This window comes from Monodelphis domestica, chromosome 6 (assembly GCF_027887165.1).
Source record: "Monodelphis domestica isolate mMonDom1 chromosome 6, mMonDom1.pri, whole genome shotgun sequence".
In the NCBI taxonomy this organism is placed as follows: domain Eukaryota; kingdom Metazoa; phylum Chordata; class Mammalia; order Didelphimorphia; family Didelphidae; genus Monodelphis; species Monodelphis domestica.
This window is the reverse complement of record NC_077232.1, coordinates 80,423,021-80,450,807: the sequence shown is the minus strand read 5'-3', so window position 1 is coordinate 80,450,807 and position 27,787 is coordinate 80,423,021. Positions and strand designations below refer to the sequence as shown.

Below are 27,787 nucleotides of genomic sequence, written 5' to 3'. Positions count from 1 at the left end.
ACAAATTTCTAAGACATATGGGTGGATACTTGCTGATAAAAGTTTTTTCCTTCCTTCCTTCCTTCCTTCCTTCCTTCCTTCCTTCCTTCCTTCCTTCCTTCCTTCCTTCCTTCCTTCCTTCCTTCCTTCCTTTCTCTTTCTTTCTCAAGTCCTCACCTTCCATCTTAGAATCAATACTGTATATTGGATCCAAGGCAAGAGCAGTAAGGGCTAGTCAATGGGTGTTAAGTGACTTGCCCAGGGTCACACAGCTAAGAAGTATCTGAGGTCTTATTTGAACCCAGGACCCCTCATCTATGGGTCGGACTCTTAATCCACTGAGCTAAGCAGCTGCCCCCAAGATGAGTCTTTCTGACTCCAGGCCTGGCACTCTATGGTGCCACGAGACATACTGCATATTACTGGCCCCTAAGATTTTGTAATTAAGGTATCATAACAAATGCATATAATCTCTTTTACATTGAAATATCACTCTTTAAATGTCCCAGCCAAGGCTACCCCTGGTTTAAACTGGTCTATAGGTTTATATCCACTCAAAACACAATTGATGAATCACCATGCAAACATACATATATATATATATATGCAAACCAAGCTGTATATAGGATAAACACTATGTATTTTTAACATATGGCAACATAAGTTGCATTTTACAGATGAGGAAACTGAGCTTCAGAGTTGAGTGTAATCACATAGCTAAGTAAATGCTAGATTTGAATGCTAGGATTTGAACCCAAGACCAACATGGTTAGGGTTTCCTCCTCCCAAATTGGAGGTCTCTTCTCTGCTGCTTCCATTGGCTTGAGTCCTCACCAGCTGCATTTCCTTATTTCCTTTCTACCTAGTTCATGCCAAAGCTAGACACCAAAAGAATGATGGCATAGTCATACCAAGTCAGTCAAAATGGAAAGTTGTTGCTTTTTAAAAAATCACTATGAGCCAAAACATTCTAGAACACCTAGTCTCTTATACTGTTTCTTGACCTTAAGCCATGCGTTTTCCCTTTTATCCTTCTAGATCTTAACTTTATCTTCTGCTTCTAATTCCTGCCTCATTATTATCTTATGATAACTGACCCCTTTGCTATAATTGCTTCTGGTTCATCACTGACTGAAATAACTAATCAATCTTTATTTTTATTCATTTATTAAATACCAGAACTATTAAATGCCAGAACCATGCTGGTCATTGGGACTTTAAAGACAAAAGCAAAGCAATCCCTCGACTTACATTCTAACAGTGATATATAGAACACGTGCAAAACAGTTGCCGTGTAACTTTGGGGAGTACGAGTAGGTGGGAAGGCACTAGCTAGTCAGGGGATGCGGAAAGGGAACTGGAATGGCCTCATGGAGAAGGTCACACTTGAGTTGAATCTAAAAGGAAATCAGGGATTCTAGGCTGGAGAAGTGGAGAGGGAATGCCTTCCAGGTATGGGATATAGGCTGTGCAAATGCACAGTGGCAGGTGTGTGTGTGTGAAGGAAGAGAAAGAAGGGCAGAACATGGACTACATGGAGGGAAGGGACCTGTAATAAGAGGTTTAGTACAGCTGTTGGAGTGAGATAATGAATCTATTAGGGAGGAATAAAAGGATTTCTTTGTGATGGCCCAGATGAGATTAGAATTGGGTCTTCTCTTGATCCCAGTCCTAGGTTGGACTCAACCCTGTGGTGTGGGATAGTGGCAAGAACACTGGATTTGAAGTCAAAGAATCTAGGTTCAGATCTAGACTTTCCTTTCATGTGACCTTAGACAAGCTCTTAACCTTTCTGGGTCTCAGTTTTCTCATCTGTAAAATGAGGAGGGAAGCAGTATAGTATAATGGAAAGAGTGCTAGATTTGCTTCTGTTTGAATCCTGGTTTTGCCATTTACTACCTTGTGATCTAAGTCATTCTCCTCTCAGGATATCTCAGTTTCTTTATTCTGCAAAATGAGGAGATTGGACTAGATGACATCAAAGTCCCCTCTAGACAAAATAAAATTGTATAATCTATGTCTATGTTGCTAGCTTTGTTTTTGACTCAATTTTCTCAATCACCAATTTACTGCCTCTCTATGTGTTAAGATCCATAACCTGTCTTCCCAATCAGTGACCTTAGTCTCTTAACATGGCAGGTCTTCCTCTTTCCTTAAGAGAAACTCCACATTTTTCCTGAAACCGAGGCAGTATCAATTAGCACCAAGAAACTTGTTCAGCCATAGCCCAAGATGTGTCCCAAGCCTGGAATGTTGTACTCTAGGCAATAGAGGGCACAATCTCTTCCTTTTTCCATTTTTAGCCCATTTCTTTTTAGCAACCATTGAGGAGGTCCTATTCAAGACATCAAAGAGATAGGAGCATCTGGAGAACCTCATCATCACCATGGAATTTTTATTTTATTTGAACTTTTGGGAAACGCATAATTTTTTTTTTTATTGTCCAGCTTCCAATTTTACCTACAAATGCTCTTGGGAAGATCTGCTCTAGCTGAATTTCATGCCAACCACTCTGCAAATTCATTTCTCCCATCAATTGCCTTTAACTGCTTGAGGATTCTATTCATAGTCTTCCATCATTCCCTTCCATAATGTTTTTGCAAATGAACTTGTCCTATACCATCATGTAGCCTATGGCTGCCATGCCTCTCTCTTCTTGGCCAGGAGATCGTGTGTTTGCTGACTAAGGTAGTTTCTGACTTCCTTCAGCCTTATTTATGGTGACTGTTAAATTTCTCCAAGAAATGGTGCTAGTCGATGTCTTTATTTCTGTCCATTTCCCATGTTGGGTGTTGACAGCTTGTTTAAACAGCTTGGGTCGAAGCTGTTGTAATTGCACAGAATGCATTCCTTTCCTCTCTTCTAATTTGGTATTGATTTTTGCTTTTGCTCTAATCAGGCAATCCGAATGCACATAGACAGCGAATCCTGAGATGACTTCTATGTCAGTAATCAGCCATTTCCTATCTTTAAAGATACAATTTCAATTTTTTATAAATGATCTTTGAAGCTCACTTTGTTTATTACCTTCTAAACTCTCTTCTAAATTTTAGAATTGATGTTGTACAGGGACAAGCTTTTGAAGTAGTCTAACAAGTCTTTGGCCTCTTCCATTCCATACTTGTAGTAAACAGAAGAGCCAGGCTCAAGTTGAATGCCTCCAAATGAGATAATATGTGTAAAGTGTTTTGTAAACCTTAAGGTGTTACAATGTAATATTATATATATTATATATATACACACACAAATGTGATTATTGTAACCAAGGAATAATGTTCTAAATTGACTAAAAAAACTAATTCAAATAAAAAAATTAAAAATATAGGGGGCAGCTGGGTGGCTCAGTGGATTGAGAGTCAGGCCTAGAGATGGGAGGTCCTCGGTTCAAATCTGGCCTCAGACACTTCCCAGCTGTGTGACCCTGGGCAAGTCACTTGACCCCCATTGCCTAGCCCTTACCACTCTTCTGCCTTGGAGCCAATACATTGTATTGACTCTAAGATGGAAGGTAAGGGTTTAAAAAGATTTTTTAAAAATATATACACATATACTGTATTCTAGTAAACATTATTCCTATTGCTCTTTCACACTTGGAAGGCTGAGCCCTTTGGTGGGGCCTTTTGGTCTATGGGTACTCTCAGGATTCAGTGGTCTTTTCTGATTAGTCTTCTGGCAGAATCACAGGCAGGTCAGTGCTTTGTAATGAAGTCTAGTTTCCCTAATTCTGGCATGGAGCATGGTAATCTGAGCCCTACTCTTTGTTCTCAGAAATAGTTAAGAGTTGAATGGGAACAAATCCAATGTAATAAGTAGTAAAGTAAATTTCAAAACCAATGAGCAACCTGAGAATACACATCATGCACACATCGTGCAACACTCGATAAGAAAGAAACCATTCTACCAAGGGTGGAAGCTCCAGTCCCAGCTAATGATTCCCAGGCAAATATTAAAAACCATGATGCTCCTCCCCAAGAGTTTAAAGAACAAATAATGACTTTTAAAAAAGAACCACGCTGTGCTACTGGAAGCAGTAAATTTGGAAAGGATGGCAAATATGCAGGAAAACAATGCAGAGCATCTAAGAACAACAACAGAGGCTGTAATATTCACAATTCTCCTAACAGAACAAAGATGAGATGACATAGAAGGACATAATGGTGAAAAACGTAGCCAGAGAGCTCAGAGAAATGGCTATAATTCAGAAGAAACTGGCAGACCTGGAAAACAGATCAAGAAGGTCCAGACTGTGTATAATGAGAATAATGAAATAATATATATAATATATATATATATATATGTATATATATATATATATTGAAATCAAATGAGAAATAATGAAAGAAAATTCTTCAGAATTCCAGAGAATAGATCTAAGAACAATGGGAAAGACTTAAAGGGGGCAAGATTCTGGTATAATATAAGGAAAAACTTTCTAATAGATAGAATGAATTTCCTTGTGACCAGTAATTTCCCTCTCACTGGAAGTATTCACCCAAAGGATGGATGAACTTTTCTTAGGTATACTAGAGAGAGGATTCCTAAAATCACAATATTGGTTCCAAGGCAGAAGAGTGGTAAGGGCTAGGCAATGGGGGTTAAGTGACCTGCCCAAGGTCACACAGTTGAGAAGTATCTGAGGCCAAATTTGAACCCAGGACCTCCCATCTCTAGGCCTGGCTCTCAATCCACTGAGTTACCCAGCTGCCCCCTAGAATCTTAGATTTAGTGAGGACTCTACTGGTCAACTCTTCTAACTCCCTCACTGTATGAGTAAGGATATTGGAGCTCAAAGAGGTTTTATGACCTGCTAAAGGTTATGCAACTTGTTAGTGGAATCTCATTAAACAAATATTTTGACGTGGAGCTCTGTGCTAGACAATGGGGCAAATATAATGTTTAAATGATTTGGCCCTTTCCCTCAAGGAATTGTATAGTCTCATAGTAGGATAAAACACAAACACAAAAAATATACCAGGTGATAAGTGCTTGGATAGGATCAAAGAATTTAAAGAAAGGATTATAATGTGGTAGAAATCCCCACTTTTACAGAAGTGCAAACTGAGGACTAAAGAGGTTAGCAAGGACTTGCTGGAGATTACCTAGCAGGAAGTCGCAGAATCAAAATTCTAAACCAGATCCTTTGACTCCTGTTTTGGATCTTAGTCCACTAGGCCAAGTAGTCTCTCTATAGTAGGTGGGTTGTTGACCCACATCATTTCTAGAGCTCCCCTGGGATCTAACTACAAATATTTTCCAGAAATGAAAGATATTCTTGTTAAGTGAATCCTGTAGGTACATAGGAGAATACTCAGGAGCAATCCTTAGGGAATGATCTCCCTGCTCCAGACTGGAATTTTAAAATTTATAAGACATTTAAAGACTTTGGAGAAAACAAAAAAAGAAACTACCCAAAGTTGGGCATTGAACTAACCCCATAGCAGCTGTACTTTCTCTTTTAAGACAAAAGAAAAAAACAAATGTTAACACAATTCTACCACTGTAAAAATCTCTCTCTGGAGCAATGGAGAATGGAGAGCAAAAGAAGCAGATAAAAATGTAAATAAAGTCATGGAAACTGGAAAGATAAATAAAGTTGAATATAACAATGGGTAGGGCTCACAAGTCTAAGAAGAAAACAGGAAATGTGACAAAGTACCAGATGCTCTGCCAGGTATCCTCAAAGAACTCTATTCAATGTACCTTCTCTTGGTTTCCATTTTGTCTTTTGAAAATTGAGAAGGTGGCTTGAGATGATCTCTAAGGTCCCTTCCAGATCTAAATTCTGGGACCCTATAAATCTGGTAAACATTGATCAAATGCTGGCTAGATGCCAGATGCTGGGGACACAAGGATAGATAACCCTTGCTGTCAAATAGCTATCAATCTAATGAGAGGGGAAATGTGCATAAAGAAGTTAGCTACAAAGGAGAATACAAAAGAGAGGTCCAGGCAGCCCTTTTACAAAAGAGTTTCAGACCACCTTGTCTCATGGGATGGGGTATGGGGGGGAGGGGGAGACTCATCCAAAAAAGATGGACTCCATAGCAACCCTTGTAGGTTGATGGCAATCAGAACTGTCCAACAAAAGAAGGGGCCACTTTGGGGAAGCAAAGTCTTTGGCATCCAGGAGAAACATTTACAACTAAAAAGCTCAAAGCACTATTTAGAGGCTGGCCAAATGCCTATCAATACTACAAAACATCAGTGGATCAACAATCACAGTCCCTCCTGTGCCTTCTCATCCTGTGTAATTCCAGAATTTTTCTCTCTGGAAATCCTCTTTGTGACCAGTAATCTCCCTCTCACTGGAAGTATTCACCCAAAGGATGGATGGACTTTTCTTAGGTATACTAGAGAGAGGATTCCTGAAATAATAGAATCTTAGATTTATTCATTTATTTTTATTTTTTTAAGCCCTCACCTTCCATCTTGGAATCAATATTGTGTATTGGTTCCAAGACAGAAGAGGGTAAGGGCTAGGCAATGGGGGTTAAGTGACTTGCCCAGGATCACACAGCTAGGAAGTAAGTGTCTGAGGCCAATTTCTAAACACAGCTCTTTCCCAGATAATTCAGACAAAGTGATGAAAGCCTTGCTCTTGAGTCTTCTAATATTTCATGGATTCCAGGACAACACCTGGACTATTCTATGGTTATCCTTCCTTCTCACTCTGCAACCGGGTTTGCCTCCTTTTCTGGTCATACATGGTCTTGATAATTCAATTCAGCTGAACAAGCATTATTAAATAGCTACCATGTGCCAAGCCCTGTGCTAGGTGTTGGCCACAAGAGATGGAGCCTGTCCTTAAGGAGATTCCATTCTTCTGAATAATGTCTTGGATGCTGCTTCTCCTATACAAGCTCTCACTGGGAACATGGCAACCACAGGCCATCATGCCTTGGCGAATGCTAGGCCGCAGGGTCATCACAAGGGTAAGATTAATGAGGCGCTCTCCTAAGACATTCAAAGATGAAGGGTGCGGAGAAACATAACCGAGATGCATTTATTATCCCGAGCATAATGTGTTATTAGACTGCGGGGGTGGGGAGGCACAATTTTATATTCTTGTCTTAGATGAAAAATTAGTTAGTTACAGAGTTGCTCGGGAGGCATAGATAACTATCACGGCATCAGGCAAAGCACAATTCGCGGCAGAATACATGAAGCAAGATAAATGACTACATGTGATCAATCATACATTAAATAATAAAAACCTTTAACATGCTGAATGAATATGCACCAAGAAACACAGTCACAAAACACAAAAGAAAAAAGCAGATAGAATTGCAGAAAAGGAATAAAAAGAAATGGACTTGTAATTGGAGACTTTACACTATCAGACTAGATCATTAAAGATCCAGGAAGAGGACTTAAAAATTAAATGAATAAGGTAGAATGAATAGATCATAGGTAATAACTTCATAAAAGGACCTTAATCACATATCCAGCACTTATTAAAGTAGGTCATTGTTTGGGGTCATGAAGACAACTCCACGTTCATTAAACACTTTTTCTATGTGATGCCATTGTTGTTAGATGTTGGGGATATAAAGATGGGAAATAAAATCATTATCGTCAAGGAATTTGTAATCTATGGTAGGGAATTATTAAGAACAGAAAAATCAGCCACTTTCTGAGATCACAATGAAATTAAATTAGGAAAAAATAACAAAAGCACAACTGAAAAAGGTTCACCAAAGTCTAAGTCTCAGGGTGGCATGGAGGTGGCCATGGGTTCTCCAAGGCTAAGCCAAGGGAGTACAAGTTCTGGCTGATTCTGTCAAGGTGAAAGGACTTTGAGAGGCAGCTTCAGGGTGTAGAAAGTTTCCAAGTTAAAAAAAAAAGTATATATATATATATATATATATATATACACAATATGTACATATATAAATTAAATTGTGTGTGCCCATGCATGTATACATGCACACACATATATATCCCTATCTATGTATATATTTGCAATAGTAACTTGCATAGAGCATCTCCTAAGGTACAGAGGAGCTATGGATGGATGGAATCATGGATCTTTGAAATTGTCAGATTACTAACTTGCTTTTTGTTGTTCAGTCATTTTCAGTTGTGTCTGGCATTTCATGATCCCATTTGGGGTTCTCTTAGCAAAGATACTGAAGTGGTTTGCCATTTTCTTCTCCCCCTTATTTTACAGATGAGCAAACGGAGGCAAACAAAATTAACTGACTTGCCCAGGGTCACACAGCTACTAAGTGTCTGAGGCTGGTTTTGAACTTAGGTCCTCCTGATTTCAGGACTGTACCACCTAACTTCCCTTAACTTGCTTAGCCTCATTATAAATTTGCCAAATTGAAGTTTTTGAGTCCAGATAATTACTCCCTTTTTATAAATGTCATGTTGGGGTAACTGAGGAAGACCTGAATCCTGAACCAACCTTGGACACTTACTTTATCCTATTTGCCTCAGTTTCCTCTTCTGTCAAATGTGCTGGAGAAGAAAATGAAAAACCACTCGAATGTCTTTGCCAATAAAATCCCAAGGGAGTTACAAAGAATCCAGCATGACTGAAACAACTGCACAACAATGCAAATGTCAAAGGAGCCACAATAAATAGCTCTTGAAAAGCACCCAGTGTGGAAAAGTAAAGAGTCTGAATGCTGTCCTCCATCTGTCCTTTGCACTAGTTAGTTGAAGTAAGTGAGGCTTCATTCCTGATTGGGAGGTGTCAGGCAGGAAAGAGTAGGCTGGTCCCAAGTCCCTGCTAGGAAATGCAAGGCAGGAAAGTGAAGCATACTTTCCAAATTGGGGCAGGGTTTTTATACATTCATAATGGCACTAATCAAGTAATTAGGCTGAACAATAGAAGTGAATAAGGAGAAAAGAATTCATGAATATGCTAACTTCTTCTGGCAAATGTAGAAGATAACCTGATGGGGGTTCTACATAGAGCAGTATGTTTCCCAATGCATAAAGAGGCCCAGGGAATAGGATGGTAGCCAGCAACAATGCTCTATGCTTGATGCAATAATTTGCTTCCCTGGTCCCTCTTCTCTTCTCCTCACTCAGAAGCCAATCAGAGCTTCTGACATTTTCTTTTTTTGCTTATGCCTAATGCCTCCCTGAATCTCTACTCCAATTCCTCCCTCCCTTTCTTCTCTCCCTGTGTGCTCCTGTTCATGTCAAGTTCAATGTATTTCTACACTAGGCTCTTGGTGTAGGGATGTGTGTGCCCTACTCTTTTTACCAGCTTAGATGAAAGTGAGGTTTAAGTGACTGCCCACTCCCCCCAACTCTTCATTTATATACTTAAATTTATGCTCTCTTTCCTCCCATTATGGGAGATCTCTCCTATTCCACCCCTTTTCTACCTCCCAACCAGCTGGGCATCATCCTTGTGCTCTCTCTCTCTCTCTCTCTCTCTCTCTCTCTCTCTCTCTCTCTCTCTCTCTCTCTCTCTCTCTCTCTTCTCTCTCTCCCCGTCTCCCTCCCTCCCTCTGTCTGTCTGTCTGTCTGTCTCCCTCCCCCCCCCCCCCCCGCGTCTTTCTCTCTCTGTCTCTCTCTCTCCTTCTCTGTCTCCGTCTTTCTCTCTGTCTCTGTCTGTCTCTGTCCCTGTCTGTTTCTCTCTGTCTGTGTCTGTCTCTCTCTCTTTCTGTCTCTTTTTTCTCTCTCCCTCTCTGTCTGCCTCTGTCTCTCTGTCTCTCTCTTTCTCTCTCTCTGTCTGCCTCTGTCTCTCTTCCTCTTTCTCCCTCCCACCCCCGGTCTCTCTCACCTTACCAATTAGTCACCAGGTTCTGTAGATTCCATATTTGGACTATTATAAATACCTCCTTTTTCTGCTCTGACATGGTCATCTCCCTGGTACAGGTACAGACCCTCCCTGGTCTTTCCATATCAGTTCTCTCTCCACTCTAGTCCATCTTCCATTCAACTATGAAAGTGATCTTCCCAAAGCACAGATCTAAGCAAGTCATCCCCCTATATAATTCTAGGGCTGAGTCTGTTCTGTGGAGAGATGGTGCTGCTGGCCTAGCTAGGAGCCACCCTGGGAGATTCCTCTTCCCACTGCCCCTCCTATTGCTGTCCTGGGATGAAAGTCGCATCATGTGCTCTAGGAAACACCATGCCCAGGCTCTCAGTCCTTGTTAGGGCCTCGTTGGGAGACCCTGCTCTGCTGACCTGGATAGGGGGCTGTGTCCCTGATCGCTTCTGGGTGTTTTCGCTGCTGGCCTAGCTCACAGCTATGGGCTTGGATCCATGATTCTGGTCTATTCCTGTTCTATGGTTTCTTCTTTGATCACATTATTGTTCAATTGTTATTCAAACATGTCTGACTATTTGTGACCCCATTTGGCATTTCCTTGGCAAAGATACAGGATTTGGACTTCTAGACCATAGATTAAAACTTAGAAAACATGAACTTTTGGACAAAGATGGAGATTACTCAATAAAGGCTATTTAAAAAAAAAATCTTTGCCTAGAATCGTATACTTTACTATTTCCTTCTCCAGCTTTTATAGATGAGGAAACTGAGGCAATAGGGTTGAATGGCTTGCCCAGGGTCACACAGCTAGTAAGTGTCTTGAGGTCAGATTTTAACTCAGGAAGATGAGTCTTCCTGACTCCTGTCTTGGCACTTGATTCGCTGTACCGCCTAGCTGCCCTGTGTGATCATTTGCCAATACGTTCAATTTGGGATCTTGGACCAAAAAAGATGACCTACTCCATTTTCTTTCTCTTTCTTCAGTCTGGTGCTCTTAGACAACAATAGTGAAGGGAGAGTGGGGCTGTGTGGTTTCCTTCTACTTTGCATCTTGGCTGCTTCTCATGGTCCTCATTGCAGAAACGCTGACATCCATGAGTTTTAGCAATGACAGATATTACAGTACTGGGCTACGTGAGCTTACAAACCTGCAAATTGTGTACATATTTTGTACTTATAATTACAACTATGGAGAGGCATTCTCAAAACACAAAATGTCAGGTGGAAGAAACTTCAGAAGCTACTTAGTCTAACCCATCCCATTCCTGAATTTGTAGATAAGGAAACTGGAAAACCAAAGGGAAATGACTTGCATAAGATTCAAGATATGAAGCCAGAGCCAACCTCAGAGACTCCAACTCCACTGAATGTTAGAGTTGAGAGAGAACTTGGAGATCATCTGCTCTAATCAGCCTTCCATTTTACAGATGGAAGAACTGAGGTCCTGAGAGAGGAGGTAGTTTGTTCAATGTGCTCACCTAGCAATCATAATAACTCATGACAAGATGCTGTATACATATCTTTAAGAAAGCATTCAGAATGAATATTCTGGGAGACTCTTTTTCTCATTACTATGATTATAAATCTGGGGTTGTTTTTGCTTTTCTCAGGGGCATGGATGGGCGAAACTGCTTTTACATTTTCTTTTATGAGTGTTTTTAAATGATCAGGTATGCACCTCAAAGTCCTACCCTCTTTTAGAAGGCTAATTCAAATGTTCTTACTTCCATAAAGTCATCTTGACTCACCCAGTGTGTGATGCCCTCTCCCCATGAATCTTAAGTTTCTTGGGTAAAAATTAAAGATTTTAAGTATGAAGGAGGTGTTTTCATCACTGCTGCCAGAAAAGAAAGGCATATTGGGAATAAACAGAAGACTAAGTTGATGGTGGTTTCAAGAACAGGATTTGGAACTCTGCATCATGGGCAAAAATCTAGAAAATATAGGCTATTAGACCAACAAAGGCTGGGAAAAAAATCTTTGCTTAGAATCTTAGCAAAAAAGCTGTAAGCTGAATGTAGCTATCAATCTAGATATTATAAAGAGTACCTAGAGTATAGGAATAAGAAAGGTAGGAGAGATGCTTAGAAATTCACAGGGCACAAAATTTAAGAAGGGAAATAGCAATAAAACCCATGGTCTTGGATTAATGGATAGAAGGTCAGACCTGGGATGGGAGGTCCTGGGTTCAAATCTAGCCTCAGATATTTCCTAGTTATGTGACCCTGGGCAAGTCACTTAATCCCCATTGCCTAGCTCTTCTGTTCTTCTGCCTTGGAACCAATATTTAGTATTGATTCTAAGATGGAAAGTACTGGTTTAAAAAAACAATGCCCCCCAACCTCCATCCACAAATGCACCAAGTATGAGTAATAACCAAATGACCTAGAGATCCTAACAAGAATGTCAGGAGGGCTAAAATAGGTAGCACACTAGATATTATAGACACCACTGAATTTGGTGGAATGAGACTCATGTCTGGAATAAGGCTCTGCAATCCTATACTTTATTCAAAAGGATCAGATAAAGGGATAATATTATGTTAACAAGACATATTTGTGAAGAGATCTGGGAAACAGAGGATGAAGGTATGGAAAAGTGCATTTGGCTGACAATCAGGGGAGGCAGAAACAGAAGAGATGATGTTATTATTATTATTATTATTGACAAAAAGTAGGAAAGAGATGACAAATCACAAAACCAGGGCCAAGACATGGTATAGGGATGGGGAACTTTGATTAAATAGCTCCTTCCTGTTAGTGTCAGAACAGCTAATATAATGTCTTGATTTGCCTTCCTAGTAATGTATTATATAGTGAATGAGGGGAAGATCCATTTTGGATCTGATTCTCACAATTAGGAAGAACTCATTGCTGAAGTGAGAATGAGGGAACTCTTGGGAGGCCTTGACCAGTCCATTTTAGAGTTTTTGATGGAAAAAGGAAGAAAATCTGGGAGCAGTATGACATTCACCAAAGGCTTTTGGAAAAGAGATTTCAAAAGGTTGGGAGAAAAAAAATGGATAGGGTCCTATGACCTAAAATTTTTATAGTCCCAGGAAAGATAAGAAGCTCTCAGGAATGATTTCCTTCTGTAGATGCAAAGAGAAACAATTCCAATAAGGAAGAATTGGAGGACATATTGATCTATTCATGCCTCTTTGAGAATGCCCAAGTCTAAGGTGATTAGCACTGATTTGGTTGTTTTAGCCTCTTGGAGATGGAATTCAGTGTCTTTCCTTTGTGCTAGGCCTATAAAAAGGAATTTTTCTTACAAGAACTGGACTTTTTAAGGATATTCTGAGGTAGCAAACAGATCAGAAACCTAAATCCTGGCAGAGAAAATGCCTGTGCATTTGTATTAGGAATCTATAATGGCAGAGGATAGGGAAACATTATATTGCGTTTTTCTTACCCACATTGAGAAAGGAGTTTCTGGACACCAAGTTCCTGGCTCAAACAATGAACTGGTAATGGAATGTTTTGACCTAGCAATGGCAGCTGCTGATGGTGTCTGGGGAGAAGTGAACCATGCTATTTTCTGGGAAAATTATGAGTTTCTAAAACCCTAGCCTTTTGGAGGAATGAAAGAATTCAGACCAAAGGCATAGATTTTGTCCTTTTCTACTACTGATAATTATTTGGACAGTGCAGGTTTGATAGAAAAAGGGTTGGTCTTTAAAAACTGCAAATTTGTTTCCTTCCAAGACTTTATTCAAGGTAATAAGATAAGAAACTGGAGGGCTGTATGGGTCCCTGGAATTAAGAAGGACTCATCATATAGGCAAGAGAGTTCAGGTATACTTCAGAGATATTATGAGTTTGTTTCCAGATAATCACAATATAGCAAATAATGCAATCAAATGAGTGACATGAATTTTTTGGTTTCCTAGTGCATACAGAAGTTCTATTTACATTATACTGTGGTCTATAAAATGGGCAGTAGTATTGTTTGAAAAAATAAAGAAGATAAAAACAAAAAAATGTATACACCTTAATTAAAAATACATTGATGCTTTAAAAAATGCTAACCATTTTCTAAGCCTTCAGCTAGTCATAATCTTTTTGTTAATGAAGGGTCTTGCCTCCATGTTGATGGCTGCTGCCTGCTGAGGGTGGTGGTTGCTGAAGGCTGGGATGGCTGTGACAATTTCTTAAAATAAGACAGCAATGAAGTTTGCCCCATTGACTCTCCCTTTCATGAAAGATTTCTCTGTGGCATGTGATGCTGTTTGACAGTATTTTTCCCACTGTAGAAGTTCTTTCCAAACTGGAGGGAATTCTCTTAAACTCCGCCACTGCTTTTTATCAACTAAGTTTATGTAATACTCTTCAATATTGTGTTTCAAGGAATCGGGAGACCCAAAGAAAGGGAGGGGGATGGAGGAACAGCAGGTTGGTGGAACAGTTAGAACATTTAGCGATGAAGTTTGTCATCTTATGTAGGCATATCCCAAAACAATTACAATAGTAATAACAAAGATCACTCACCACAGATCACCATAACAGATAGAATAATGAGAATATTTGAAGTATTGCAAGAATTGCCAAAATGTAACAGAGAGATATGAGGGGAGTACATGCTGTTGGAAAAATAGTACCAATAGCCTTCCTTGGTGCAGGGTTGGTACAAACCTTTAATCTGTAAAAAAATGCAATAACTGTGAAGCCCATTAAAAAAAAAAACACAATAAAATGAAGCATGCCTGTATCTGTGTTTGTGTTTTCTGCATCCTGTCCAAGAAGTAAAATGTCTCTGTTGGTCTGTATTGTTATCATAAGTACTTTTATGGAATTGAAAAGTATCCCACCCCACATTGATCTTTTATCCATATCTTTGGAGACAGCCTGCAGCTATTTTCTGAGGCTTCAAGAGGGAACTTTGGGTGAGGGCAAAAAGTCAAAGAGATGTGATTTCTGAACATCCACTCTACCTCCCTAGATTGAACTCATACCACTGACTTAAAGGTGCCCTTCCTGGATCATTGCCATCTCTGGAGCAGAATTATCCCTTAAATAAACAGGAGGAAAACCGAGTGTATGTGTGTGCTCTAATCATATCTAACCACCTATATCTAGTAATACCCAGGGCTTATTCCGTCTGCCACCATATCTATTTTCATTGTGACACTTGTGAAATTTCTATGTTGCTTTGTGTGAATACTTTGGGACATTGTGAGCATTGTAGTAGTAGTAATAACTGAGGGGGTGGGGTGGGGAGAGCTTTGGAACCTCCATCTATATTCAGTTGTGGCATATAAATCCAACAAAAATGTAAAACAGGAAGGTAAAAAAATAAAAGGAAACAGATCAGATAGCTAGTATGGGCTGCCATCTTTCCATCTTTCCCAAAGCAACCAGTGTCTCACAATCCCATGCAATTTCCAAATAATCCAATTCCTTGGGAGAAGGTCACTACTCACTTAAATTCACCTGGTGATTTAGGATTCAAGAGAATGGGATAAATAATCCTTGCTCAGTCACTTCTCTCTCAGTCTCAGATGAGCATCTGGGATGTCTTGGAAACTGGAGCTCCTAACAGCAGGGACAATTTGGCTCTTTCTTCTCCTTCTCTGCCTGAACCTCTCCACACTGGGACCCTCTCTCATCTTGCTCCTCTCATATAAATGAGTGGCTCTTTTCTCAAGCCCCCTAGCTTCTTCTTTTTTAAAAATATATTTTATTTGATCATTTCCAAGCATTATTCGTTAAAGACATAGATCATTTTCTTTTCCTCCCCCCCACCCCCCATAGCCGACGCGTAAGTCCACTGGGCATTAGATGTTTTCTTGATTTGAACCCATTGCTTTGTTGATAGTATTTGCATTAGAGTGTTCATTTAGAGTCTATCCTCTGTCATGTCCCCTCAACCTCTGTATTCAGGCAGTTGCTGTTTCTCGGTGTTTCCACTCCCATAGTTTATCCTTTGCTTATGAATGGTGTTTTTTTCTCCTGGATCCATGCAAGTTGTTCAGGGACATTACACCGCCACTAATGGAGAAGTCCATTACGTTCGATTATACCACAGTGTATTAGTCTCTGTGTACAATGTTCTCCTGGTTCTGCTCCTCTCGCTCTGCATCACTTCCTGGAGGTTGTTCCAGTCTCCATGGAACTCCTCCACTTTATTATTCCTTTTAGCACAATAGTATTCCATCACCAACATATACCACAATTTGTTCAGCCATTCCCCAATTGATGGGCATCCCCTCATTTTCCAGTTTTGGGCCACCACAAAGAGCGCAGCTATGAATATTTTTTGTACAAGTCTTTGTGTCCATTATCTCTTTGGGGTACAGACCCAGCAGTGCTATGGCTGGGTCAAAGGGTAGATATTCTTTTGTCGCCCTTTGGGCATAGTTCCAAATTGCCCTCCAGAATGGTTGGATCAGTTCACAGCTCCACCAGCAATGAATTAATGTCCCTACTTCCCCTAGCTTCTTCTTGAGTGACACTTGAATGGATAGTATCCCTAAGGAAGTTTATAGTCAGAGAATTACCTATGGTACACAGATGAGTTCCTGGTAGTTTTGGATATATGCAGAAGGATGGATGCCTCAACCTTGATGTTGGCAAGAGAATGGGGCATTAATGGAATCCATAATTGAATTTTAGAGGCTTTGAGCTATTTTTGGCAGGGAGGATTTAGTGCTGACTGAGTTTTTCAGGAGATGGTTGAATGATGGTTTGGGTGGTAGGGAAACAAATTAGGTGTGGAGAGATGAATCCCCTGGCTCAGTACCACAGGCAGAGCCTATGAACAGTCAGTACTAGGTAAAGGAAACTTTTCATGCATCAGAGCCTCTCCTTAGGGTTCTAACTAAAGTTAAGAGCCAGAAACCCTAGAGAGTAGCAGAGCACCAGGACATGTTCAACATGTTTAGAAAATAAATCAGTTATAACAACTCCAATGGGACTACAATTGACTTATATGTGCCCTTTCTGGATCATCACCATCTCATGGGCAGAATTATGAAGAAAACCATGTATATGTGTGCGCTCTAATCATATCTGACCATCTATTTCTAGCAAAAGAGCATCTTACCCAGTGCCACCAGGTCTACATCCATTGTGAAATTTGTGAAATTTATATATTGCTGCTTTGTGTGAATGCCATGGGACACTGTGGGCACTGGAGGGGGGAAAACAAAAATGATTTTTTTATGGTGGTATAGATAAACTAAAAGGCTGGGACAAGCCAAAGCCCCAATACATCTATGGAAAGCTAGTGGCATTCCCACAGTACCAAGAAAAGGTCATGCAGATAGACTCATCAAGATGCCTTATCAGAAAGCTATATGGGGGAGAAGTAGAAGAGAGAACTGATTTGCCACACTTGTTAATGACCCATTTGAGTATGTGTCTCTCTGTGCTAAATGATAGGCTATTGGTTAGATTGCGGTTCCAAGAAGGGGTAGATTAACATGCTTTCACTGGACCACTTCTCACAAATGTGCCACCTGACGTTGTAGCCAAAGTGACCCTCTACATCCCAAACAGCTTGGAGCTTGCTAAAAGATTAGAACTGAACAACAGAGACTTCCTCATGGCACAGTTGATGGCCAAATTTTGGAAAGGCTTCTATATGAAATTAGGAATTCAGTTGCTTCTTACAATGGTATACCAATTCACAGACCAACACCCAAGTTTTAACAAGAGATAAAAGTATTCTTGTACTGCTACATTTGAGAGAACTGGGCACAATAATTGCAGCAGAATATGCTTGCATTTATGTGACACATTTGGTGCTCAGGCAATCCCTCTTCTGGGATGCACATGGATATCTACCCTCTGGCTCTATTTAATAGACATCTCAGAAACACTGATTGTCCTGGCAGTACAGGAACAACACATCCCACAGATGGGATTCTGTTCAATCCTGACAAGTCCTCATCTAATCATGGTGGAAAGCAGGTGTTTCAGTAGCACTGTTTCATCTCTGTAGGGACCCAAGGGACACTAGAGGTTCCCACAAAGGGAAGCAGGGCTTCTGTGACACTGGGAAGCGATTGCCATTAGAATGCTCAAAATTGAAAAGAAACTGTGTTAAGAGGATGGGGAAAGAATGAGATAGATGTACAGTTGTATTAGACTGGAGTTCCCTTTTTCCATTGCTCTCAAGAGCCCCTTCTTGGTTGCCAAAATTCAGTACAAGAAGCAGGAAGCCTCTACAATTGAGCTGGGCTCATGAGCTTTAGGACTTTCTGTTGTGCCATTAAGAGAATGGCGACACTCAGAAGCTGCTCTTGGAGCTAGAGGCAATGATTGACTTGTGAGTGAGCTGGAGTTGATTTTGCGGTTAGGACTGCCAGACTGTGATGGACACAGCTATTGTAGCCCATGATTCTATCTGTCATTGGACAGGTCTAGAGGAGGAAGAGCTGAAATCATGATGAATATACCTCTCAACCTGCAGCTCTGGAAATCAAGTCAGAACCCAGGGAAGGATGAGACAAGAAAGGTGGAGAGCTTTTGAAAGTTGGTGAGGTGCTAGGAGCATACAACTAATTCCCATCATAATTTCCCCCTTTTTCCCCCTATCTCCAACTTATTTATGATGACTAATTCCATGAGGAGTCCAAGCCATAAAATACCTTCTGTAAATTTTTCAAAGACTTTCAGGAATAGATGATTCAGAACTATTCCTCTTAAGACCTTCAAATTAATAGAGTCATCCATGGGATTTGGGGGAGATGTCTGGAAGAGGAGGGCACACACTTATAATGCAAGTCCTTCTAAGACCCTTTATCATCACTCAATGGTTGAATTAGTAACATAAGAAAGGGAGCTATCAGGGTCTAGAAAATCTACCCTGGATCTTATATCTCTTACCTTAATCTTTTATAACCTCCAGAATTCCCACAATAACAATTGGGATGACCAACTCTCATTTGAGTTGGGTCACATTAGGAATAAGAGATAAGGGAAATACTAAATAGAAAATTACAGATAAGTCACTGGTATCATCTGATATTGCAGAGAGGGTGTACGATTAAACGATGAGTTATGGATACAATGGAGGATGTCCATACCCTGGTACTTATTTAGTCAGAGCATCTGGAAAGGCTTATGAGGCAGATCATGTCAGTAGCAAATATAGGATAGAAGAAATCAGCTGGGGCTAGGCAGCAGAGGTGAGTGTTAGTAACAAGCAATGGGTGGAAGGATTTGGCTGGAGATGAGAACCAGATCAGTAGGTTTTGGTTTTTTTTTTTAACCCCTACCTTCCATCTTGGAGACAATACTGTGTATTAGCTCCAAGGCAGAAGAGTGGTAAGGGGTAGGCAATGGGGGTTAAGTGACTTGCCCAGGGTCACACAGCTGGGAAGTGTCTGAAGCCAGATTTGAACCTAAGACCTCCCATCTCTAAGTCTGGCTCTCAATCCACTGAGCTACCCATCTGCCCTTGATAGCTGGGTGATTCTGTTTACCTGTTTCCTCAACTGTAAAATGGGGTTAATAATAGTACTTACTATTTAAGGTAGTTGTGAGGATCAAATGAGACACTTATTATTACATTATTAATATTTACCATTTATAATATTTATAAAGTTCTTAATAAATGCCTGTTTCCTTCCTTCTTTTTGTACCCTAGAAAGGAAGGCACACTAGAGCTCATGTGGTATAACTGGATTTTTTGGGGGGGTTATATAGTTTTTCTGGTGGCCCAGAGGTCACCAACCTGCTGGGAAAGTCAGTGTGAACCTTACGACAGACTAGCCCTATTGCTTTTGATGCTTTGAATGACTCTGCTCATTGTCCCACTCTGTATCTCTGAGATTCCTTCCAGGAGCCAGAGTTTAGGATTCTTGAACTCACTGCTATAATTGGGCCAGCTTTGATGTTTTTTTTTTTGTTGTTGTTGTAACATTTGGCCTTTAATTTCATTATTCCCTGGCACTGTTACTAATTAATGTGTTTGTGCTGGGTTATGCTGCTCATTGTATACCCTTACGTGGCCCCAGCCAGGAAGGTCCCACCCAAACTATATTTTCTAGTTGGCTAATGTTCCAATGACAGTTGTGCTTCTGTATATCCCAGAGATTGGGGATTATGGAAGCCAGAGGCGCTGGCATGGGGGGAAATGGTGCATTGGTTCTGTGTACATTCTTTGAGCGATAAATAGCTTATTTGCCCTGTCACCAGTGCTGTGGCTCAACTTGAGGCAGCTTATCAGTTGATAGTCAGACTAATACAGTGGTCCATTTTTGGTTCCTATGTTTCAGGGCACAGAGGGCACCTAGAGGGGAATTGGCTGGAGATGATCTAACCTGTCCTGTAGAATGGACCTCAGAACTGTCTATATGATCCTTACGAATGAGCTCAGTAATTGGATCTTAGAGTCACGCATGCCCTGTACCTTGTAGGTCACCTTGTATATCCTCCTCCTTTCATCTCATCTCTGACACTCTCTCCCCACAACATATTAGCAGAGCTCAGAGAATGCCCATGTCACGTATATAGTATGAGATTAAATCTGATTAGCATCCTCTCGTTATTGTCCAGTGATGGCATCATGAATTCATACGTGTGTCTGAGAAGGTTTATTTAGTAAACATTTAAGTGCCTACTATATGTTAGGCTAATTGATAGAGAAAAAGAGAGAAGCAAAAGGCTGTGTGTTCTGGAGGAGCTCTTAGACTAATGGAGAAGACAACATATGCAGATGATGACGTACAAACAAAATATATACAAGATAAGTAGAGATTAAGAGGGAAAATACTAGAATTAATGAGGATTTGACAGTAGGTGAGAAGGAGTAATGGAGGATGTCTAGGTTGAAAGCCCAGGTGTGTCAATGCTTAGACATACATGCTGCTTGTTGTACACCCTCACATTGCCCCAGCCAGGACAGTCCTACCCGAACTACATTTTGACAATAGTAGGAAGGTTAGGAAGAGAAGAGTTTCGGGAGAAAAGATAATGAGTTTGATTTTGGACATACTCAGTTTAAGATGTCTATGAGGCATCCAGGTTGAGTTGTCTAATCAACAACTGGAAATGGAGACTGGCAGTCAAGAGAGAGGCGAGAGCTAGATTTAAGAATCATTCGCATAGATAGATCAATGGGAGATCACCCTGTGAAAGAACATAGTTAGGAAAGTTCCTTTTGTGTCGGTTCTCCTTTTTTACCCTTAACTTGGGTCCAGAAATACTGATCGAGTAGACAACTTGGGCTTCTATACCAAAGCCACACACAAAAACACGGGAATACTTTCCTATACCAGGTATTAGCTCCAAAACTGGCTGCCTATTCTCCTTGTTCCTCTCTGTCAAATCCCTTGGGTTGCATGTTTGCCCACTCCGTGATGTATAATTGAAAATCTGTTACCCTAAAAAAAGAACTACATTTCCCAGGAACCCATTGACTTCCTGTCATTAAGGACTTCCTGTCATTAAGTACTTCCTGTAGATAGGAGATATTAGGCGGGGATGTGGAAGGTCCCCTCTTTACTTCCAGTCCTGAGCTTGGTGGTGGGAAGGTGGGTGTTTGAACTGACTGATCAGCCATGGGCATGTGATTTTTATTTTGTGCCCTCTTTATTCCTTAATTTCTAATGATATTTAATAAGCCTCCTAAACTATAATATTTTTATTATTAGAGATTTAATTTTTATAGTGATGATGTAAAACTGTCATTCAGCTGAATAAGCATGCCCATTACACCTCTCCAGCTGTCAAGGGGAGAGATCATGTAAGATAATCTTTGGAATTCACTGCTATGCCATGGAATTCCCTGCCCCAGCACACCCATTCAGATTCCTATGAGATTCCCAAATTTCCAAGCACTCGACACATTCTGTCACTCAAACTCTTCAAGTTTATTCCACCATGAAGCAAACTCCTCCATTCACATACCTTTCTTTACCACATTCAGCCTAGTTTTTAACTACTTCAAGAGTATCACCACCTGTGAGGTAATTTTCTAAAATCCTTAAATAAGTATATCCAAGAGAAAAACCTGGGAAATAACTGACACTTGTACAGTCTCACTGTCCTGGGGGTATTTCTATCCTTGCTTTCCTACCAACCCACTAGTGAAAAATACACAGAAATAGGCAACTTCATGACAACTACAAAGCCTAGTCTTAGATCTCATTGGACTTCCAGTCACTTACTAGCTGTGTGATCCTGGAAAATTTACTGTTATCTGCCTCAATTTCTTCAACCATGAAATAGGGACAATAAAAGTATTTATTTCCTAGAGCTGTTTAAAGGACTAAATGAAACAATATTTATAAAGTACTTAGTGCAGTGCCTGGCACATGGAGGTGCTTAACAAATGCTTGTTTCCTTTTTTCCTTCTTCTAGATCTTCATCCAGATTGGGCTCACTAATAATGGGTTATCTCTCAATATTCTTTTTTCTTCTCCTATACCATTTCATTTAGTGATCTCATTGACTCCTATGGCCTCAATTATCATCTCTATGAAAATGAATCTCATATTTTTATCAAGTCCTAATGTCTCTCCTGATATTCAGTCTTGCATGTATAATATTTCTGATTGAGTATTTTGAATTAGATGTCCAAACTGTAGATATTTTAAACTGAACAAACTTTACCCCCCAAACTCTTCTTTTCTTTTAACTTCCCTGCTGTCGAAGATACCACAATCCTCCCAGTTGCAAACCTAGGCTTGCAACTTGTGTATCATTCTTTTTTCCTTAGTCTTACCATTTTCCCCTGCTCCCTAGAGCCAATCTCTTACTGATTCTAACTTTGCAATATCTCTTATATACTCCTTCCCCTTACCCTCGACATTGCCACTATCCTAGTCAGTCCCTTATCATCTCACTCCTGAACTAATGAACTGCTGAGAACATTTTACTCGGGTGTCACTGCTGAGTTGCTACAGCTTCTTGGAGCCACAGGAAAGAGTTGGGTGTAAGGGGGCCATTCAAGGTGGATGAACAGCCCTGAAAAGACTGATAAGCCCAGAGGTGCTAGTCCTCCTAGAGCACCTCATATATGAGGGGGGACTCAGAAAGTGTTAAAGATGCAGTTGTTGATGATCTGATGGCACAGGGTCATTACCACTTAGTTCTTAAACATTGTTTGTTTGTCATCCAGCTTTTTGTCCAAGACCTCAGGTATAACTATAGCATAATTCAGAGCATAAAACTTCCTCAGGGTCACATCTAACATAGGGGAACACAAATCAGACAAACAGGGAAAGATGCACAGGCTGTCTCCTACAATGGGAACTTTCCCCTCCTCACATCTTCCCCTTGGATTCTCCAACCCCCCAAGTGCCACTTCCTGAAGGAGGCTGTTCTGATTCCTTCAGACATTAGCGCTCTTCCTCCCAAAATTACTTTGTATTATAACAGAAAGGCCTGAACAGTCTCCTGAAAGGCACTGCACTGCTATAACACAAAGAGGTCTCACTTGACTCTTCTTTCTCCTAACATATGCAATTCTGAAATTTCAGACTAACTAGCCTGAGCATTAGTTTTTACCTACTTCTCAGCAGCAATTGTTACTTCATTTGTTCCACAGAACAGGTGCCCTGCCTTTTTAATATGGGAGTAGTTTGGCCTCCAAGATCCATGAGAGTGAATTGGACTTTTTTCCCCCTCACGTCTATAATATTACTTTGTGCTTTAGATATAATCACAATTTTTGAAGTGCTTTACAAACATTCTTTCATTGATTTTTCAGACTAGACATCTGAGGTTTGAAAACATAGGAGAGAAGTAACATCAGAGTGTGCAATCTAGAATTAGTTCATAAATCAAAAAGAACAAGAGGAGGCTAAAATTTGGATACTAATTATTGAAGGAAATCTGCTCTTAAACAGATAAAGTACAACTCTTCTGGAGACCCAAAGGATACAGAGATCCTTTCAAGGAAGAAAAATGCATTCACATACAACACAAGAAAAAGAGGTCACTAGACAGAACAGAGCCAGGATCCTAGCAAACTAATGCCTAGAGTTAAATCTCAAAGAAAATTAAGCAAGTGCTGAGGTTAGCCAACTCCAAGATAACCAGGAAGACTTTTTTTTTAACCCTTATCTTTGGTCTCAGAATTGATACTAAGTATTGGTTCCAAGGCAGAAAAGCAGAAAGAGCTAGGTGATTGCAGTTAAGTGACTTGCTCAGGGTCACACAGCTAGGAAGTGTCTGAGTCCAGATTTGAACCCCAGATCTCTCATCTCTAGGCCTAGCTCTCTATTCACTGAGCCACCTGGCAGCCTCTACCAAGAAGACTCTTAAATCCTTTCTAGAACTTCATAGCTCACCAGATGGAAGAGACTGTGACAACTCTAAAACTCTATACAAAATCTGCACAGACACTGCTGTACCCTTGCTGGTTCAGCACCACAGATAGTAGCCACCAATGCCTAGCTAGCAAATATTGTTTCATATAGCTTGTGTTAATATAATACTTTAAGGTTTTCATAGTGGTTCATTTCATCTTAGTAAGAATAGAATTCAATTTGAGCTAAAAAAATAAGTTTGAAAACAAGATAATATGGATCTCTTCCTATATAAATACAAGGAATATGGCATAATTATCTTCATTAAAATGAAAATAATGATTGGATCTTCATTTCCCAGGGTTGTAGGTATAGAATCTCAGAGTAATTAAGGCCTAAAACTAATTAATAATGATTTTATAAAATAAGGTATTTAATAAAAAAAATTTTTTTAAGATAAACACTGAATATTCTATATGGTGAGAAAAAGAATGAGCTTACCTTATGCATTTTGCCACTATCCAGAGACTTGATAATTTTGCTGAAGCCTTGAAGACCAATTTTATCCAGGCAAAAAGTGGACAGATAACAAATAACTAATAAAAATACATATTAAAATATAATAAGAAAGTTGTTACATATCATTACAGACACAAAAAATATACATGCACTACTCATTTTAGTGGCTAGTGATAATAATAAACAGGCCCTTCCTAATTTCCAAAATCGTATTTCTATTTTTCAGTGTTATCTCCCATTAACTATTAACTTAAGGACAAAGACTGTGTAGCTCTCTGGGTAAACAGGATAGGGCTACACTCTGCTGCGGTGATATTCAGACAGGACAACCCAATTGATACCCTGCCACACCGCCTCAGCCTGTTCTTTGATTAGATAGATGGGCTTTTGAGGTGACTACAGTGAAGGGTATATATATATATCTCCAAACATGAGATTTTGAAAGTGAGAGAGAAGGATTTGGAAAGACAGAGACCAAGTGGGAGTTTGGATGGGCAATTTATGATATTCTAGGGGTGCTAGTTTCTAGGGAAGTTGAGCAGCATCCCTTCTTGATGTAGCAAGTATTGTGTCTCTGCCCCTGACAATACTGGTACCAGATTTATGACAAGCAGTACCCTGTAAGCATTAGTATCTGGGGTATCTGAGCAGGTACTGTACCAACAGCGGGAGGAGTCACGCCTTAAATCAGAGTTCCTAGGACCTTTGGGCTGCAATCCTATGTTCTTCTTTACCCATGCAGCTGTGACCATGAGAATTGCCAAAGTTACCACATAATTCTCTAGACCAGTCATGAATTAACTGCACATAACCAATTATGTTTCATGGAGAGGTCTGAGTCCTATTATAAGACCCTGAATTTCAGGGTTGCCCTCTCCTCAATTCCTGTGCTCTGGCTAGAAGACTGAAGAGAGGAGAAACAAATCCAAGGTCTAAAGGAGTTCTGCCTTGGGAAAGGTTGAATCTGGGGATGTCAGAAAACATCTGTTGCAAATGATTCTACCTTTTGCTTTTACTATGCATTGACTAATCTAAGCTGTGGTTTTAAACTATGACCTTGAAAGAAGGAAAGTGAATGAGCAACATCATTGGAAGGGAGAGGAAGAGACCTGGCCAAGTGTGGGCTGAGCCAAAACTGTGACACATACTCCTAGATAAGAGTCTGGGAGGTAGCAGTGATGTAGCAGATTGACAGCAAGATGCCTCGGGAGTCCCAACTGTTTTTTGTTCCTCCTAAGATTACACTTGCTACTTTGAAAAGGGGTGCTATCTAATTGTCCCTGAAGCTAACACCCCTGGAATATCACTCCTCTGCCAGAAATCCACTGCCAGTAGCAGAAAGGAGACTTCTGTATCTGTTTGCAAGCCCCCATTACCATTATGGCTCTCCTAGTTCTGCACTTTCACTATCAAAATACTGAGATCACAGATTTGAAAGGCTGTCTGTCTGTCTATCTGTCTGTATCTATTTCCATTATCTAGATCCATCCATCCATCCATCTATCTATCTATCTATCTATCTATCTATCTATCTATCTATCTATCTATCCATCAATCCCATCTATCTATCTATCTATCTATCTATCCATCAATCCCATCTATCTATCTATCTATCTATCTATCTATCTATCTATCTATCTATCTATCTATCTGTCTGTCTGTCTGTCTGTCTGTCTGTCTGTCTATCTATCTATCAATCCCATCTATCTATCTATCTATCTATCTATCTATCTATCTATCTATCTATCTATCTATCTATCTATCTATCTATCTATCTATCTATCTATCCATCAATCCCATCCATCCATCTATCTATCTATCTATCTATCTATCTATCTATCTATCTATCTATCTATCTATCTATCTATCTGTTCATCCATCCATCCATCTATCTATCTATCTATCTATCTATCTATCTATCTATCTATCTATCTATCTATCCATCCATCCATCTATCTAGTTGTTGTTCAGCTGCTGCTTCAGTTGGGTCTGACTCTTCATGACCCCATCTGGGAAAAGTTACTGGAGTGGTCTACCATTTCCTTCACCAGATCATCTTACAGATGAGGAAACTGAGGTAAATAGGGTTAAGTGACTTGCCCAAGGTCTCACAACTGGTTAAGTGTCTGAGGCCAGATTTGAATTCAGGAAGATGAGTGTTCCTGACTTCAGACCTGGCATTCTATCCACCACATCACCTAGGCAGATAGACAGAAATCCTTAGAGGCACACATAGATACATCTATTTAGTGGTTGGTTGAAAGAGACTGAAAGGAACTTAGTGTAGGGAGGTAGAAGAGTGATTTGGGGAGGGGGAGGGATGTGAAGTTTTGGAACAGAAGAATAAGATCAGGAGTCTTCAACAGCAGAATAGAAACACTGAGAGTTCAGCTGAAGTCATGTAGCTTAATTTTGTAATTTTCTATATTAATGATTAGCAGCCTTGGAATAAGATTAATTAAATCATGGGCTGAAAATGATGGAAGCTTAGAGGTGACAAGAGGGAGGGGTACGAACTCTTTACTTAAAAGCTAGGAGACCTGATCCTGAATCTTGGAATCCAAACTTATTAGCTGTGTGGTCATGGGATAGTCATTTAAACCCTCTGAGTCTCCATTTTCTCATCTCTAAAATGACAGACTCTAATAAACACCTGTACTACTTAGCTCTCACAACTTCTGTGATGAATGTGCCCTATAAAAGGCACCATTCTACATTTGTTATTTTTATTGTTGTAAAATAGATGTGTTCTCTATTCTGAAGGATGCACCCAGAAGTATTCCAGAATAATACTAGCTGGATCTCTAAACAGTAAGTCAGATCACAGGTTCATGCAGTTATACTAGATTAACATCAGACTGAGTTGCAAAAAATAAGAGTAATTCTAATGTATTTATGTGCTTATTTAGAATCTGAATCATAGTATTCTGTAATCTTTTAAGTGGTGCCTGACATTTAGAATTAGCTGAGTTCACACTAATGACCAAATGTCAAAAAAGTCTATTAAAAAACAAACAAATGAGGGGCAGTTTGGTGACTCAGTGGATTGAGAGCCAGAGCTAGAGCTAGAGACAGGAGGTCCTAGGTTCAAATATGGCCTGTATGACCTTGGGCAAGTCATTAACTCCAATTGCCTAGCCCTTGCCTCTCTTCAGTCTTAGAACCAATACACAGTATTGATTCTAAGATGGAAGGTAAAGGTTTAAAAAAAACACCAAATCATTCTTTAATCATATATATATATAGACTATATTTAAAGGAGTATTTAATATTACAAAGCTATTTGCAAATGGAATTGATATAGCCTGAAATGAAATCTTAGGGCAAAAAATGGTACCATTAGATATATC

The 27,787-nt window shown here is 39.9% G+C and overlaps 1 protein-coding gene across 3 annotated transcripts in view; it reads right to left on the bottom strand.

The window, feature by feature from the left end:
• The window catches only part of CFAP99 (cilia and flagella associated protein 99), a 192,241-nt gene that overhangs the window by 130,888 nt on the left and 33,566 nt on the right, over positions 1-27,787 (bottom strand). For all 3 annotated transcript variants that reach the window (XM_056803661.1, XM_056803660.1, XM_056803662.1), the window contains exon 4: positions 24,420-24,514. In XM_056803661.1, coding sequence (XP_056659639.1) covers positions 24,420-24,514 — 95 coding nt within the window. The remainder of the gene's footprint in view (positions 1-24,419; positions 24,515-27,787) is intronic.